Source organism: Rhamphochromis longiceps, linkage group LG14 (assembly GCF_057381845.1).
Source record: "Rhamphochromis longiceps isolate RC_006_pf linkage group LG14, R_longiceps_female_GT1.1, whole genome shotgun sequence".
Lineage (NCBI taxonomy): Eukaryota > Metazoa > Chordata > Actinopteri > Cichliformes > Cichlidae > Rhamphochromis > Rhamphochromis longiceps.
Genome location: NC_140570.1, coordinates 40,416,082 through 40,432,198, shown reverse-complemented (window position 1 = coordinate 40,432,198; position 16,117 = coordinate 40,416,082). Strand labels below are relative to the sequence as shown.

Here is a 16,117-nt window from a genome sequence, read left to right as displayed (position 1 = left end):
ACACAGGGACGTGCGATGGGGCTATTTTTATGATCAATGAAAGCCATATGTCAGTGGTCACTCTTCTCCCTCTGCCCCTCTGATTCCTTTCCTTCTCTCCAGATGTAGCACTTGTTGCACAAATATCCAGAAAACCAGCAAACAGCCATCGGTATTCATCAACATGAAAATACGATGGCGCAAACTCTTCAAACCATCAATGAGGGTAAAATAAAAAGACCCTTGTGGAAAACCCTTTTCTAAACCAAGGCCTTTAAAGGCCTTTAAAGCATAAAACAGAGGTAGGAACAACTACACATCTGCAGGTGTACACCCCCCACCACCTCCTGCTCTGCAGAGGAGGATTTATGGTTTACTGACCTACAAATAGTCACAGACAGCTATCACTGTTAACCTTTAGTGCAAACAGACTGCCACTTCCTGAGTTTAGTGTTTGAGGCAGCAGCTCTTTCTAAGAAATTTAGGTATGGTGCTGAAAGTTGCCAGGGAAACACCTGGAAAGAAACCATGCTTGGTTAAAAAAATAAATAAATAAATAAAATCAAGAGCAAACACTTTCCACCCCTCAAGACAGCGTGGAGAGAATACAGGAATAAACAATAATGCTGAACTTTAAACACCTTTTCTAGACTGGTGAGATGAAAACTGGTGATGTTAGCCATGTAGCAACAGCTTATTACGTGAGCGAACTGATACAATTTACTGCAGACTCCTGGTCTCTTTTTCTAGTAGTTCAGAAAATATGGATGACTACAATCAAAGCATTGTCATTTTCTAATTTTGAGTCAGTCGCGCTCTGCAGGAATCTATCTCATACAAAGGGCACCTGACTCTTGGGATCTGATAATCAGCAGATTGCGCTTCTCTTACACAGACACCAGTCCAGCGTTCACGACCTTTGCCTTAATAGCAGAGCATCTGCCCAAAGAGCTCATTGCATAAACAGGCTAATCTCAAACTAGAAAACATCCAAGTATGAACTTAATTACCGTTTGGTATTCAAATGGAGAGCAGCCATCACCAGCACCATGCTCAGTTTCACCGAAAAACACAAAACAGGAAACATCGGGGTAACTTTGCACTGCTAGAGACAGTGAAGTCAATAAATGATGGTGCTGAACTTCTAATAATGTTTACACTGATGAAATGAAAGCTGATAATGCTTTTGCATCAGCAGCCTGAAGAGGGAGCCAATGAGCCATTTGTTAAGACTGAAAACAATCAATTTATGGGATTAGCTCAATCAAAGCTTCAAAACTAACTGCCAAACAGTTAAATTAATACTGTAAATACTGCATTTTCTCTTGGTGTAATACCGGCTCAGATGAAGCCTTAAGCTTGTTGGTAAAATGCTGCCCCCTGCTGGGGAAGGTTTTAAAAAGTGCTCAATTTAAATTCGCAGATTATCTGGTAACATGTAGCTTCCACTCCTGAGAGGTTTTAACGGTCTGACTATGGAAAAGAATATTGAAATGTTTAATTTTTGATTAGTTTTGACCCTTTTCAAATCGTTCTGCTGTGAAATTTGGGATGAATTAAGATAAGCACTCAGCTTATCTCAGTGTGAGTTTGACTTCCAGTTCGAAGCCTTTTTTGTGGGGCTTTTCTGATCCAAGCAGATTAAATATGAATCATGGTAATTGCGATACAATTACAGTTGGAAATAATGTAACGAGTGATTGGTGATTAGATAAACTGCTGGCTTGTGTTTCGACCCACTAATTAAGTTTAAATTAAACAGCGCTGGACGCTCTGTGCTTTCGGCGAGAGCCCTGAGCTGTTTGACAGCTCCGACTCGCTGCCAGCAGGAACGATTAACACTCACTGACCAGGGATCAGATCAGACTATACAACTATTCACTGGCTGGGCTTCAGCCTCCCAACTCTGCCAACCATCAAAGAGCTGCAGGTCACATGACTCAGCTGGAGCAGCTTCACACGTGAAGCCTCATTGAGAGCGTGAAGATCAAATGTTCAGCGCAGGAGTTATTATCTCTGACGGGCTGGAATTTTCTTGAGCTCATTCGCTATAAATTTTGGTGTAAATCTCAGGTTTGAGCCTCTCATGTTACCTCAGATTCAAGTCCAAGAGTCCAATATCAGACTTTAGCAAAGTAAATCTAGGCAGAGATCATCTGACAACACTTACAGTAATTTATAAAGAATGTCCAGATTCCTCAAACAAAGAAGAAGAAGAAGAAGAAACCCCAGCAGCATTAAGATAATAAAACACTCCTCGCTATTTATGGGCAACAAAACACAAAAACGGATGATACTGCCAGCAGTGGAGGACTCGGCTGGGACAGAAGAATTAAGCAGACCCATTAACAAAAGCTGCAGTTCCTTTAACATCCACAAGAGGCTGGTGTCAGCAGTGAGTCAGTTCCCGTAGACTCCCATTCAAAACTTTACAGCAAAACTAAACATGTTTACAGCCTGATGCACAATCTGTTAGGTGTGTAGATAATTTTGCCTTCATCACAACTGTACACAAAAAAATGTTTTTATAGCTCACCTGTTTAAACTGTATTAAGGCTTAAAATTTGTATTATTGGGGGCTCTTTGACTGACATGTGGCTGAGGCTGTTAGCGGTCTGCTCGGCTGCACCTCAGCTAACTGGAGTCCCTGAACTGGACCTTTGGACGTGTTTGTGCTGTCAGGGCCTTTGTTAATACTAATATGTGACCAATAACATGGCTGTTGTGAGGTTTATGGTTCAAAGCTAATGTAGCCTTTGGTGATTCACATGTCACGTGAAGCAGGTCAAAAACAACCCGCAGTAAAACTGCTGGTTCGTGTTTGTTCGGTGAGTGCTTGTTTTTTAGCTACAGAGGATTCTGCAGGACATTTGGACGCTGCCCATTTTAAATAAGAACATATTAATGACTCAAATGCGTTTTCACGACGTTTTCAGGGACATGAACGGGAAATTCTGCGTCTCAATTATTTTCATATATAAAGGTTGCGTGGTCGCACAGCACCATCTCGTGGTCTGAACTGGGATTACATCAAGACCAGCTGGCCCTAACTCGACTTCAGCTGATATCTCTTCAACACAATACACAGATGTCGTGGACATAAAAGTTTGCTCACATCCTGCTGATCGCTTCACATCACTTCATACTGGAAGCTTTACACCAACTTCCAGCAGGAATTTAAATTTGAAGCAGATTTAAGACAAGCTGCACAAACCTGCACGTGTGCATTATTTACTGCACGCAAACATGGCAGTGAACCTGACACTGTCCCTCTCTGTGACAGAGTTATTTATTCACATGCAGGTCTTTAAAGTTAAAGCTTCAACTCACAGACTCTGAAGCCTGGTCCGTGAGAGCCGTCTCTCCTTCCTCCTCCTTCGCCGCCGCTGTACAGTGTCGTCACGTTGCCTCTCTCGCAGTAGTTGACACATCGGTCTTGGCTACAGCGCACCTTGCAGATGGTCGGCGTGAACATCACCTGGATCGTCTCTACTCCTCCCCCTCCTCTCACTCCTCCTCCTGCTGTCTGTCCATCGGCTGGCAGAAGGGAGGTGAAGAAGAAGATGAAGGAGCAGGACAGTGACAGGAAACAGCAGAGTCGCCGCATGTCGAGTGTTTGGAGTCAAAGTTTGCGAGTGTGATGCATCGCCAAAAAACTCCCAAACCTCGGCGCTCTGGCTCTGCCCCGCTTTCTCTCTTTCTTGCTCTGTGGTGGAGTGCGAACGAGCGTCGCAGGAAAAAAGGAGGGAAGGAAGGAAGAAGAAAACACGTTTCCCCCCTCCCCTCTCCCAGTTCGGTTTTTCCCTAAACACTCCTGAGTGAGAGAGCGAGCGAGCGAGCAGGAGAGAGAGAGGGGAGAGAGATAATTGAAAGCAGTGTGCAGGACTGGGCTCCGATCCAAACAAAATGTTTAGCGGGGATCTGGTCCATCAGTCCACACTGAGAGAGCAAGCATTACTGTATCAATCTCTCTCCCCTCTTCACTCCTCCTCTTCTTACTTTATTGGCCTTTTCTTCGGTACAAACAGAGGCCCACTATCTCTGCACACAGTTTCATAACCCACTGCAGAACACTGGAGGACGTCACGGTGGTGATGCAACCCCGGTTTTGGGTTTCTGGGGGTCAAATTCACCAAAAGTTTTAAAGTGGCTCCACGGTGCAGAGTTTGCAACTTTAAACCGACAGAATCCGATCATTTCCTCCACCTGTGAACGCAACACTGACCAACACTGACCTTTGACGCTGATACCATGCCAACGTGACCCAGCATTCAGTGTGTTTTTGCTCTGTGTTTTGTCTCCATCAGCCTCCAAAGGAAGCCCAACACATCCATACACAGTGTAAAAGATGGATGTCACGTGACGAGCGTTTTTGCCGTCGCCATTTTGGTGTTTTGAAACCAGATGTGTCAAACGAGGATCGAAGCTTCCATTGAAACTGCAGCCCTGGTGTCACAATCCTCCCCTACTTTATGACTATTTGCTGACTTTTGCTGGAGTCAGCAAATTATTTTGCTTTCCTCTTTTCTATTGCTGGAGGTTTCTTCCTGTTTAAAAGGAGTTTTTCCTTCCCACTGTCGCCAAAGCGCTCGATCAAGGCGGTTGTCTTTGTACTATCGTAGGGTCTTTGCCTTACAATAAAAAACGCCTTGAGACAACTGTTGTTGTGATTTGGCGCTGTATAAATGTAAGTATTGAAGTGCACACTAAGCAGTGCGACTGGTTGGTTATACTGGGAAACCAGTGGAAACAGTCCGTTTTATTTCAGCTGTGTTAAACTGTCTGAGAGAAACCAAAGAACAAATCAAACATGCAAACTTCATATGAGGGTGAGCTGTTCCACACAACAAAGAAACTGCTTTGGACGAATAAGGGATCAAGTTGATCCTAAGGATCTATGTTTCTACCCTCCCTCTCTCTTTCTCTCTGAGCACTAAGGTCTGAGGGATATTTTCTGGAGATCTGATTGGTCAGTGGATCACGATTTCATGCCTGCTGATCTCTGATCAGCTTTAGAGCAGCTTCGCTCTGCAGGGTAAAACCCAAAGGCCTCTCAGCCAATGAGAGCTGAGACAAACTCCATCTGCTCTGAAACTATGAGCAGACGGTTATAAATAAAATCCTAGTATTTAATTACATGTAATAATTATATATTGTTTGATTTTCTAACACTGTGACGTGCACAGAGCTCACAGGAAGCTTCATTGCTCTCTTTTTTAATCAGTGACTTATTTACATGATACACTGGAACATTGCTCACCTTATCTTAATGACCTTGTAGTACCATATCACTCCATCAGAGCACTTCGCTCTCACACTGCAGACTTACTTGTTGTTCGTAGAGTATTTAAAAGTACAGGGTGGGCCATTTATATGGATACACCGTAACAACATGGGAATGGTTGGTGATATTAAAGTCCTGTTTGTGGCACATTAGTATATGTGAGGGGCAAACTCCTCAAGATGGGTGGTAGACAAGGCTGGACTGGGACAAAAAATCGGCCCGGGCATTTTGACTAGAGACCGGCCCTAGGGGCGGAGCGTGGGGGTGGCTTACTGGGCTTAAGCCCGGGTCTTTTTGTCAGAAGCCCGGGGTCTTTTGGAGTGTAATTTCTTCATAGTTAGATGCCTGGCTGACAACTGTATAAAACAAAAAGTACACACAATATTCGAAGCACATAGTGCACACTGTGGGAATTTACGACTGTGCGTGAATCCCCCCTGATATTGGTATGATCCGAGCTCAGGCACTAAGCGACTGAGCGAGGGGGCGGGGCAGCTGCTGCCTGTGAGTGCGCTGTTGGAGAAACGGAGCCAGCCATACTAAGGAGAGCTTAAGTTTGAGCAGGTACCAAAGCAAAGCATTCGTACTGTACAAATAATGTAAATATGACGTGAATCACGAAAGATTGATATGAAACTGCTCACTTGACCCATATTACGTTACTCGCTCTTCAAGTGAATCAACAAATGGCGAAATGAAAAGCCGAACAAATGCTATTTTTATTAATGCTGTTTCTTTAGAGAGTCTTAGCTTACGTGTGTTTATTTCATATTTTCAGTTCTTACCCTCCCCGACTAAATCGGTTTCAGTAATGCACTGAAATATAAGAATGGACATTAGAGGCTTCTTTCAAAGAAAAAACTCAGGTAAATGTTATTTTATATATTATGCTTTGTATGTTGTTCAGTATATTTCTATGCAAAACAAGAGGGGTTTCAGTACACAGCAGGATATTCACATTTATAACCAGATATTTACACTTTAGGGAGAAAACAAAACATTTTTACTGTACAACATCAATTTAGAGTAAACTTTTTTTTTAGATAAATATTGAAACATCTTTTGAATTAGTTAAATGTCAGAATAAAGAGAGACAGAGCTTCTGTTTTTATCACTTTCATCAAATTTAGGAGTACATGTACACTAAGTTTATTGTTAATTAATAAGAAAACTCCAGACGATTCCATTCTGAGCTGAAGAAGCTTCTGATTGGTTCGTAGAGTCCATGTGAGTAAATTGGTGGCACACCTGTGGATGCATATAAGGCAAAACACAGAGCCTGTTTCTGTGACATGGGAAAATCAGGAGATGTCAACAAAACACCAGGAACAGAACTGTGGAGCTCCATAAGTGTGGCTCAGTTTGAATACAATTTGGTGCCATTTACAATTAAGAAATACAGACAGTTTCTCTCTTTACTCTTAAAGTTAACAAATATGTTTTTATATTTATCAATCTAAAAAATAAACATTTAGTCTGATTTGATGTTACAATTAAAAAAGTGTTTGTGTTTTGATCTGAAGAGTTTGTAAATATCTGGTTTCAACTGTATATTTGATGATTGTCAGCACAAAGAGGGAGAGAGAGGAACAGAGATGAACAAGAGCAGGTGAGACACACGTGTTAGTCAAATGGTCGTTTACCAAAAGTATCAGCGTATCACAGGTCCTCATGTATCTCGTACCTAGTGTTTCTTTTTAGGTTTGCTATTTTTCAAATTCTACATTTATTAAGTTCTGCAGCTTGTTTGCACAACAAGGCTAAATAATTATATAAACTTTTCTCAATCTAAATATTGGACTTTGATAGAATTAAAAAAACAAGTGTAGTGCAGGTCTATGATGATTTTTAGTACTACTTTCATCTAGTTCTGATTCTGGTTCTGTCTTGGTTAAGTCCTCAGTAGTCCTGATTTTGAACTGTTGTAGTCCTGTTTTAATTCCGGATCAGTTCTGGGTCTGGTTGAATTGGGGTTTAGTCCTCGTGTCTTGATGCAGCCCCGACTTTGTTCTGCCTCGCTGCTTAATTAAAAAACTAGTTTAAAGTGACCTGCATGTGTGATATATATTTTTCCCTACATGAAGTCATTCTTTTTTGAACAAAACTCAAAACAGAGTCTCTTAATCTTTCAGTCATTTCTACCCCCCCCCCCCCAAAAAAAAATAAAAAATAAAAAAATCCCACATGCATACTACCCTTTAGGGCTAAGCCCCGGGTGTTTCAAATGTCTGGCTCCGCCTCTGACCGGCCCACCAGGATAAAGATTGAAAATGTGACGGTATGCCCGATGGCCAGTCCAGCTATGGTGGTGACCATGGTGACCATTTAGAAGTCGGCCATCTTGGATACAACTTTTTTTTTTTTTTTTTTTTCTCAATAGGAAGAGGGTCATGTGACACATCAAACTTATTGGTAATGTCACAAGACAAACAATGGTGTGCTTGGTTTCAACGTAACTTTATTCTTTCATGAGTTATTTACAAGTTTCTCTTTGTTCACAGCCATTGACATGTCGAAGAGGTTAACACGTGAGGAGCGGATCGAAATTGTGTTGATATCTGGTGAACGCAGTAACCGGGTCATTGCAGCAGATTTCAATACAAGACACCCTACGAGACCACCCGTCTCCCATGCTACAGTTAGCAAACTGCTTGCTAAGTTTCGTGAAACTGGTTCAGTGTTGGATTTGCCAAAATGTGGACGCAAGAAAACTGTCACTAATGAAGAAACATCAGTGGCTGTCCTAGCTTCATTCAGCAAGAGTCCACAGCGTAGCACTCGCCGCATGTCACTGGAGAGTGGCATTAGTCGAACATCCCTTCGGTGGATATCAGCTACTCACAAATGGCACCCTTACAAACTCCAGCTACTGCAGCATCTCAACGAGGATGACCCAGATCGGCGCGCAGAATTTGCAGAATGAACAAAACAAAAACTGGAACAGGACCCTCAGTTCACGCAGAAGATTTTGTTCAGTGATGAGGCAAACTTATGTGAATGGTGAAGATAACAAACAAAACCACCGCTATTGGTCTGACACGAACCCACATTGGATGGATCCCTCCAAGACTGTTGGAACAACAAAAGTGATGGTTTGGTGTGGTATATGGGGTACAATGATAGTGGGTCCATTCTTCATCAATGGAAACCTCAAGGCCACTGGATATTTGAAATTGCTACATGATGATGTGTTTCCCTCTTTGTGCACTGAAGCTGGCACGTTCCCTGAGTTTTTCCAGCAAGATGGTGCACCACCACATTATGGGTGCCAGGTCCGAGCATTCCTAGATGAACAGTTTCCTGGAAAGTGGATTGGTCATTGTTGAAGTTGAATGGCCCCCAAGGTCTCCCGATCTGACCCCCTTAGACTTTTATCTTTGGGGTCATCTGAAGGCAATTGTCTATGGTGTGAAGATACGAGATGTGCAGCACCTGAAACTACGGATACTGGATGCCTGTGCTGGCATTTCTCCTGCGGTGTTGCTATCAGTGTGTGAAGAGTGGGAGAAGAGGGTTGCATTGAAAATCCAACACAATGGGCAGCACATTGAACACATTTTATAAGTGGTCAGAAACTTGTAAATAACTCATGAAAGAATAAAGTTACGTTGAAACCAAGCACACCATTGTTGTTCTTGTGACATTACCAATAAGTTTGATGTGTCACATGGCCCTCTTCCTATTGAAAAAACAAAAGTTGTATCCAAGATGGCCGACTTCTACATGGCCACCATGGTCACCCCCCATCTTGAGGAGTTTGCCCCCTCACATATACTAATGTGCCACAAACAGGACTTTAAAATCACCAACCATTCCCATGTTATGACGGTGTATCCATATAAATGGCGCACCCTGTAGAATGGGAGGCAGAGCCTTTTCGTCAGATCAGCGATACACGGCTGCTCATAGGGGGCCGTCTGATTGTTGGGCCTTTGCCTCACAGTATAAAGCACTTTGAGGTGAATATTATTGAGGTTCTGTGCTGTATAAATAAAACTGAACCACTGTTGGACTTCACAGGGTGACACTGCGCACTCCAAACCGGCCCCGTGTCACTGAACCAGTAACGGGGGCCCCAGCAGAGGTGAGGCTGTGGCTCTGGCTGGAATAGAGGCTGGTTGTTCCTGTGGGTGTTTTCCTATGAGCTCATGTCCTGACTGACAGACAGAGAGGTGCTGTAAGGCAGAAACAAAACAAGCAATATTATTATTGTTATTACAGCACCACCAGTTTCTTAAGGCTCCGCTCTCACCGCAGGAGTCAGCTTTCACAAATGCTCATAATGATCTGCTCTGTCACAGTTTAAGGAAATGGGAGCTGACGGCCGGCGTTTGATGCCAGCGGGAGCTGCAGGTTTTATTCCTTTTAAAAAGTGAACAACAAAGGTGTGCAAAGGAGGATTTTGCAGCTCACCAACAGGTGCCAGCTAATATTTTTGTTAATGGTACATAACAAAACTCATAAACTCAGTTTTTTTGGACCTGGGTTTGTTTTTATGTTGTCAACCGTTTTTTTTAACTGATAATCTGACAACGATGGACAAACACACAAAAATTATGGATGCATGTGTTCCAGTCATCCTTAATAAAAGGACTCAGATCAAGCCAAACTGGAAACATCTCAGAACCAGCTTCCACCAGAGCTATGAGAAAGCCTCCATCTGCAGCTTTCAGCCGTTCCTGCATGAACCGGGTTCTCCCCAAAGCAGAACAAAGACAGGAACTGTTTACAGGTCTAATCACGGTGATCAGGCCCGGACTCTGACACCGCATTAACGCTGTCCTTATCTGAAGTGCACAATGAAAACATGGCTTCCAGCTCCATTAACACATGGTGGGTGGAAACAAACAGCGCATTCCTGCAGCGCATGGCTGATAGACGCGCGCCTTTTATCCATCAGCACCAACATATCGACTCCGCTCAGGTTATTAGAGAAAATAATGATCCACACGTAGTGGTATGTGAGGCGAATACACGGTTACTCTTACTGTGCCCAAACATGATCGGGCACGTTAAGAGCGCTGTGAAATCTGTAACACCACACCAGAATTTTAACTTTTTTTTATTTTTTTGGCATTTTAGCCTTTATTGGATAGAGAGAGGCAGGAAAACAGGGAAAGAGAGAGAGGAAGACATGCAGCAAAGGGTCGGACTGAAACCCAGGCCACTACATGCACCACATAGTTGCTGAGCACCCACTGAGCTAATCTGGCACCCTTTTTATATGAAATTATATGAAAAAGCCAATATGGCAACCTTAGAGTGCAAAGGGTGCATCATAAAGATTGTTTGTATTTTACTTAAATTTATTTCAGAGTCAACCTCCACCTTTGGTTATTGTCTCATCAGCATCAGGTCCAGTATTGGACACAATTTTGTCTTTTGTGCTATTTTATCAAACTTTGGCCCGTTCTTGATTTCTTCGTTTTTTTGCTTATTTCTCACACTTAAAGTTACAGTGTGTAAAATCTCACCACTAGATGTCAGCAGATTGCAGTTATGTTTTCTTGCACTCCCACTGTAGCATAATCCTAGCTACAATGGCTGCTGTAGGACAAAAAGCTCTCATTCATCTGTGCTGAGTGTAGGCTGTCAGTCCGCTGCTTACCTCAGCTGTTAGTATGTGTCCACGTCTACGTACTCTGGATATGAGTCGATTTGAGCGGGTGACGCTCACGTCTGTCTGATGACAGTGTCACTAAAGCTAGTTGTTGAGTATACCCTGAACTTTTCTGTCTTTTCTGTATTAATTATACATGTGATTAACAAACTATTTAATTTTTTTTATCAAGTTGGTTCCATTAATTGTTGAAACATTAAATACATTAATAAATAATTCAATCAATTTATTTTTGCAATAATGGCCCTCAGTGTTTATTTTTGCTGCTGTTAGCTGCCATTAGCTGCAGTTAACTCCTGTTTGCCTCTGTTCTCTTTCTCTTTGATCCCTAGCTGGCGTTGGGTCTGGATCGACTCCTAAGCCCATACACTGCTGTGGGTGCCAATGGTTGTAGAATTTCCTTCACAACTCGTTGCCATGCATGGCGATCGTTGGCGATTGTCCTGGCCTCATCAAGATTTATTCTGCCCCTGATGTCATCTTTGACCTGTTTTAGCCATGTTTTCTTCGGTGCCGTTCGGTGGATTCTCTACTGGGTGGGTCATTTACGTCAGAGGAGTTGATGTGGTAGTCTCCTCCCATCCATTCAACACACATGGCCAAACCATCGCAATCAGCGTTTTTGAATTTGCCCCTCAATTGGCGGTTGGTTGTCGCATCTCCGTCGGATGTCCTTGTTTCGAAGGCGGCCTCGAAGTGATACTCGTAATATCTGTCGAAGGCAGCGTATCTGGAAAACTTCAAGTTTGTTGAGGTCTTCTTTGAGCACAGTCCACGTTTCAGATCCATAGAGTAAAATCAGCAGGATCAGCGTCCGGAAAAGGCGGATTTTGGTCAAGATGGAAATATTGGTTTGCTTCCACAGTTTTCTAACAATAACTTCATGTATTAAAGGGGGAAAAAAACTATCCTTTCCAAAGAGTAAAGTTAATAAATTTCCAACTTAACAACGGCTGCAGTTACTTTTTCACACAGGGCTTTAAGGAGATTTTTTTCCCTTCATAAACAAAATCATCATTAAAAAACTGCATTTTGTATTTACCTGGGTTAGCTTTATCTAATATTAAAACTGTCTGACAATATGAAACATGTAAGTGTAAAAAAAACATTCAAATAACTGACATCACTGACCTGTCAGGGTGTTGAAATGGACGCTGTACTGCCCCTTCTGGGTGTGGAACGTCTTCACACTTGTTTTCAGCGAGGAGGATGAGGAAGCATTAAAAGGGGAGGTTGCACTGTGAACTTTATTCGTCTCCCTCTCAATGTGCTTCATCAGCAGGGCGGCCATCTTGTCACCTCTTCCTCCCTGTGACAGAGTCTTTCTCAGCAGCACTGCCTGGACCTCTCTCAGGCTGTTACATACATTATATAACAGTGAACACATAATATGTAGTCAATAAACACAAAAAATACATAAACAAAAAATTTACTTTAAATATACACAAAAACTATCATTTACAATGTAAGAATATATGATTACAATTTTACCATCAGACTAAATAACACTAACAGCTGAACAGGAATAACACTAACAGCTGAAAAAGAATAACACTAACAGCTGAACAGCAATAACACTAGCTGCTGAACAGGAATAACATTGACAGCTGAACACTAACAGCTGAACAGCAATAACACTAGCTGCTGAACACTAACAGCTGAACAGTAATAACACTGACAGCTGAACACTAACAGCTGAACAGTAATAACACTAACAGCTGAACAGGAATAACACTAACAGCTGAACAGGAATAACACTAACAGCTGAAAAAGAATAACACTTACAGCTGAACAGGAATAACACTAACAGCTGAACAGCAATAACACTAGCTGCTGAACAGGAATAACACTAGCTGCTGAAAAAGAATAACACTAACAGCTGAACAGGAATAACACTAACAGCTGAACAGCAATAACACTAACAGCTGAACAGCAATAACACTAGCTGCTGAACAGGAATAACACTAGCTGCTGAAAAAGAATAAATGGCCTGCATTTGTATAGCGCTTTTCTAGTCCATAGGACCCCAAAGCGCTTTACACTACATTCAGTCATCCACCCATTCACGCACACATTCACACACTGGCGATAGCAAGCTACATTGTAGCCACAGCTGCCCTGGGGTGCACTGACAGAGGCGAGGCTGCCGGACACAGGCGCCACCGGGCCCTCTGACCACCACCAGTAGGCAAACACGGGGTTAGTATCTTGCCCAAGGATATTTGGCATGCAGCCAGGATGCAGCCTGGGATCGAACCACCGACCTTCTGATTAGTGGCTGACCTGCTCTGCCACCTGAGCTACAGCCACCACACTAACAGCTGAACAGGAATAACACTAGCTGCTGAAAAAGAATAACACTAACAGCTGAACAGGAATAACACTAACAGCTGAACAGCAATAACACTAACAGCTGAACAGCAATAACACTAGCTGCTGAACAGGAATAACATTGACAGCTGAACACTAACAGATGAACAGTAATAACACTAACAGCTGAACAGCAATAACACTAGCTGCTGAACAGGAATAACATTGACAGCTGAACACTAACAGCTGAACAGCAATAACACTAACAGCTGAACAGCAATAACACTAACAGCTGAACAGCAATAACACTAGCTGCTGAACAGGAATAACATTGACAGCTGAACACTAACAGCTGAACAGCAATAACACTAACAGCTGAACAGCAATAACACTAACAGCTGAACAGGAATAACATTGACAGCTGAACACTAACAGCTGAACAGTAATGGCACTACAAGCTGAACAGTAATAACTGATAGCTAGCAGATAGCTAATTAGATAAGTTCATTTAATAGTAAGTTAATAGTAAGTTATTAAGTTAATCTTTTATAACTTTAATTGTAGTTAGCATCTTTTAAAATAATTTTATTCATATTTACTATCTTTCTAAAACTTCAGCCACTGTTAGCATGTTTTTAGAGAGGTTTTGCAGACACGTGACCACTTAGTGCTTGTCAGCCATTTTGCGTGTGTAACAATCTTGACACCTCAAGTTAGTGAAACACATACCAAATATTATGCAGATAAGATAAACTATGGCAACTATGAGTAAACAAGTGTTGGTGTGAAGTCCCTGGCACTTTCCCGGACTTCATGCCACATGATTTATATCATTATGTTATCAACGATCCCTCAAATTATACTGGAGAAAATCTGAAGCCCAACAAAATTTTGCACGCTTACTAGTATTTTGTGTCAAGATAGGTAACAAACATCAGTCACTGAACTCTGCCTGGAATTGCAGTCACTTGAATGAGTGGACCACGGTCACTGATCACTGCTTAGACATTTACTTGATTTTTTATGACATTTTGACATGTCTCTGCGTATTATTCCTTACACTGTCGACGAGTCAGCCTCGCTGATTGATGACAGTGACACTGAGGTAAATTGTTGATGAGAACTGTTGTAATTTTCTGTCAGTAAGCACTGCTGTTTTTGCCTGTTAGCTGCTGTTAGCACCTGTTTGCCGTTGTTACTGAAAACCTTTGTGAAGTGGCTCTAACTTGGGCACATTCCCACTTAGCTAAAAACTCTCATTTGATGTGAGAATATAATTAAGCTGTTTTTCAAACGAAAAGTACTTTTAGGATGCTGGAGCCTAATTTTAGCTGGCATGATGTTAGCTTGTAAAATTATGTTGTTGTTCAGCTGGCCAGGTACTGAGGGCAGCGTGTCTGATATATTTTTAGTCTTCTTTTTAAAAAAAAAAAAGCTGTTTTCACAGGAAATCAAACAGAATGTCAGTTACAGATTATACATCTGACCCAGTGTAGCTCCAGTGTTATGCTTTCCTAGGGCAGTAAACTGAGAGAATGATTTCAAGTGGCCATAAATAGAGTGATAGAAAACAGTGGTGCAGCAGCAGCAGAGTGAACAAACAGCACAGATTAATCTGCTGGAGCTGATAACCACAGAGACGCCCTACAGTCTGATGCAAAGTTTATTTTTCATTCCTGAACTTAAATGTTACAGCTGCCACTTTGTCGCTTTTTATGAGCCACAAAAAGCACAGTACAGACAAAACCGGCTCTAGATTTAGAGCTCTGGAGAGATCTGAAAAGCCTGTTCCAAACATGCAGCTTCTGAACACTATTTCAACTAGAAGAAAAAATATAACTTCAACCAGTTTAACCCTCTGGGGGGGGGGGGGTGTCAAACTTCTTCCAACCAAAGACTCTATAAATACTCGAGAACTCCCACTTTCTGGAGTTCCTGTCCATAGGATGTTCTTTCAAGCTTGTATGGACTGATAATTTAAATTTTGTGGGGTTAACCTTTTACTTCATCATGCTTTTAGTTTAGACACGTAAATCAGTGCTGGATTTATTAAAAGTAAAACGAATTGCTGTAAATTCAAAAAGCTGTACTTTCAAGATTGTTAGTTAGACCAACGGGTTTTTGAAGCGTAGCCTGTAAAGGTGAGTGCATGCTCAAAATGATGAGTTAACATCGTTTGGTAAGTGACACGATGTTGGCAATATTGATCCGATCCTTACTCAAAATCCTGGATCAGATATCAGCAACCAGATCTATCACATCTGAGTCCGTGTTGTTCTAAGTTTACTTCATCAGAAATGCTGAATGTTTTTTTAACAACTCATTCATTTCACACTGCATCAGTACAAAGGTACCAACAGACACCTAACGGTAAGGTGTTGGGAAAAACCTTCCTCATCAAGAGGAAGTTTCTCAAGCCGTCCTCAGGATGATGTCAGCTTAAGACACTGAAACCACACCGAACACCGACCTGATCTTAATGCAGGTTTGATGTGCAGCTAGAAAAAAAAACTTTAGGTTTTTGTTGATAAATAAGTGTTGATGAATTATTAAATCCTTGTTTAGTCATACCGAAATTATCAGCAGATACCGAAAGCCATGATTTCAAACCAGAGAAGGAAAGAGATGAATTGCTGACACTCTGTCCCAGATCAGAGGGGTTCGGTGTTTATCCAAAATATACACAAACTCAGAGGCATCCTTAGCAACCCTCTTGTTGTTGTGATGAAAAAAGTCTTTACTGTGAAAAACTTCTGTTTAATCTGCAGCAGACAGAACATAAAACATTCTCCCACAGCCTGTAGGGACCATGGCTCTAGCCTTTGACCTCCACCACCTGACCTATGACTCAAGGGTTGTGCTGAATTTCAGTTTGTGAATCTGGATTTCAGCAGAGGTCAGACTCTCCGGAGAAGTGAAAGCTT

The 16,117-nt window shown here is 42.0% G+C and overlaps 1 protein-coding gene across 7 annotated transcripts in view; it reads right to left on the bottom strand.

The window, feature by feature from the left end:
- ltbp4 (latent transforming growth factor beta binding protein 4) overlaps positions 1-16,117 on the bottom strand; it is a 65,851-nt gene that overhangs the window by 32,464 nt on the left and 17,270 nt on the right. For 6 of the 7 annotated variants that reach the window (XM_085429240.1, XM_085429244.1, XM_085429242.1 and 3 more), the window contains exons 4-5: positions 12,015-12,238; positions 3,310-3,516 (exon numbers count right to left, since the gene is read on the bottom strand). In XM_085429240.1, the coding sequence (XP_085285366.1) occupies positions 3,310-3,516; positions 12,015-12,238 (431 nt within the window). The remainder of the gene's footprint in view (positions 1-3,309; positions 3,517-12,014; positions 12,239-16,117) is intronic. The other variant, XM_085429247.1, reaches the window with a different exon arrangement.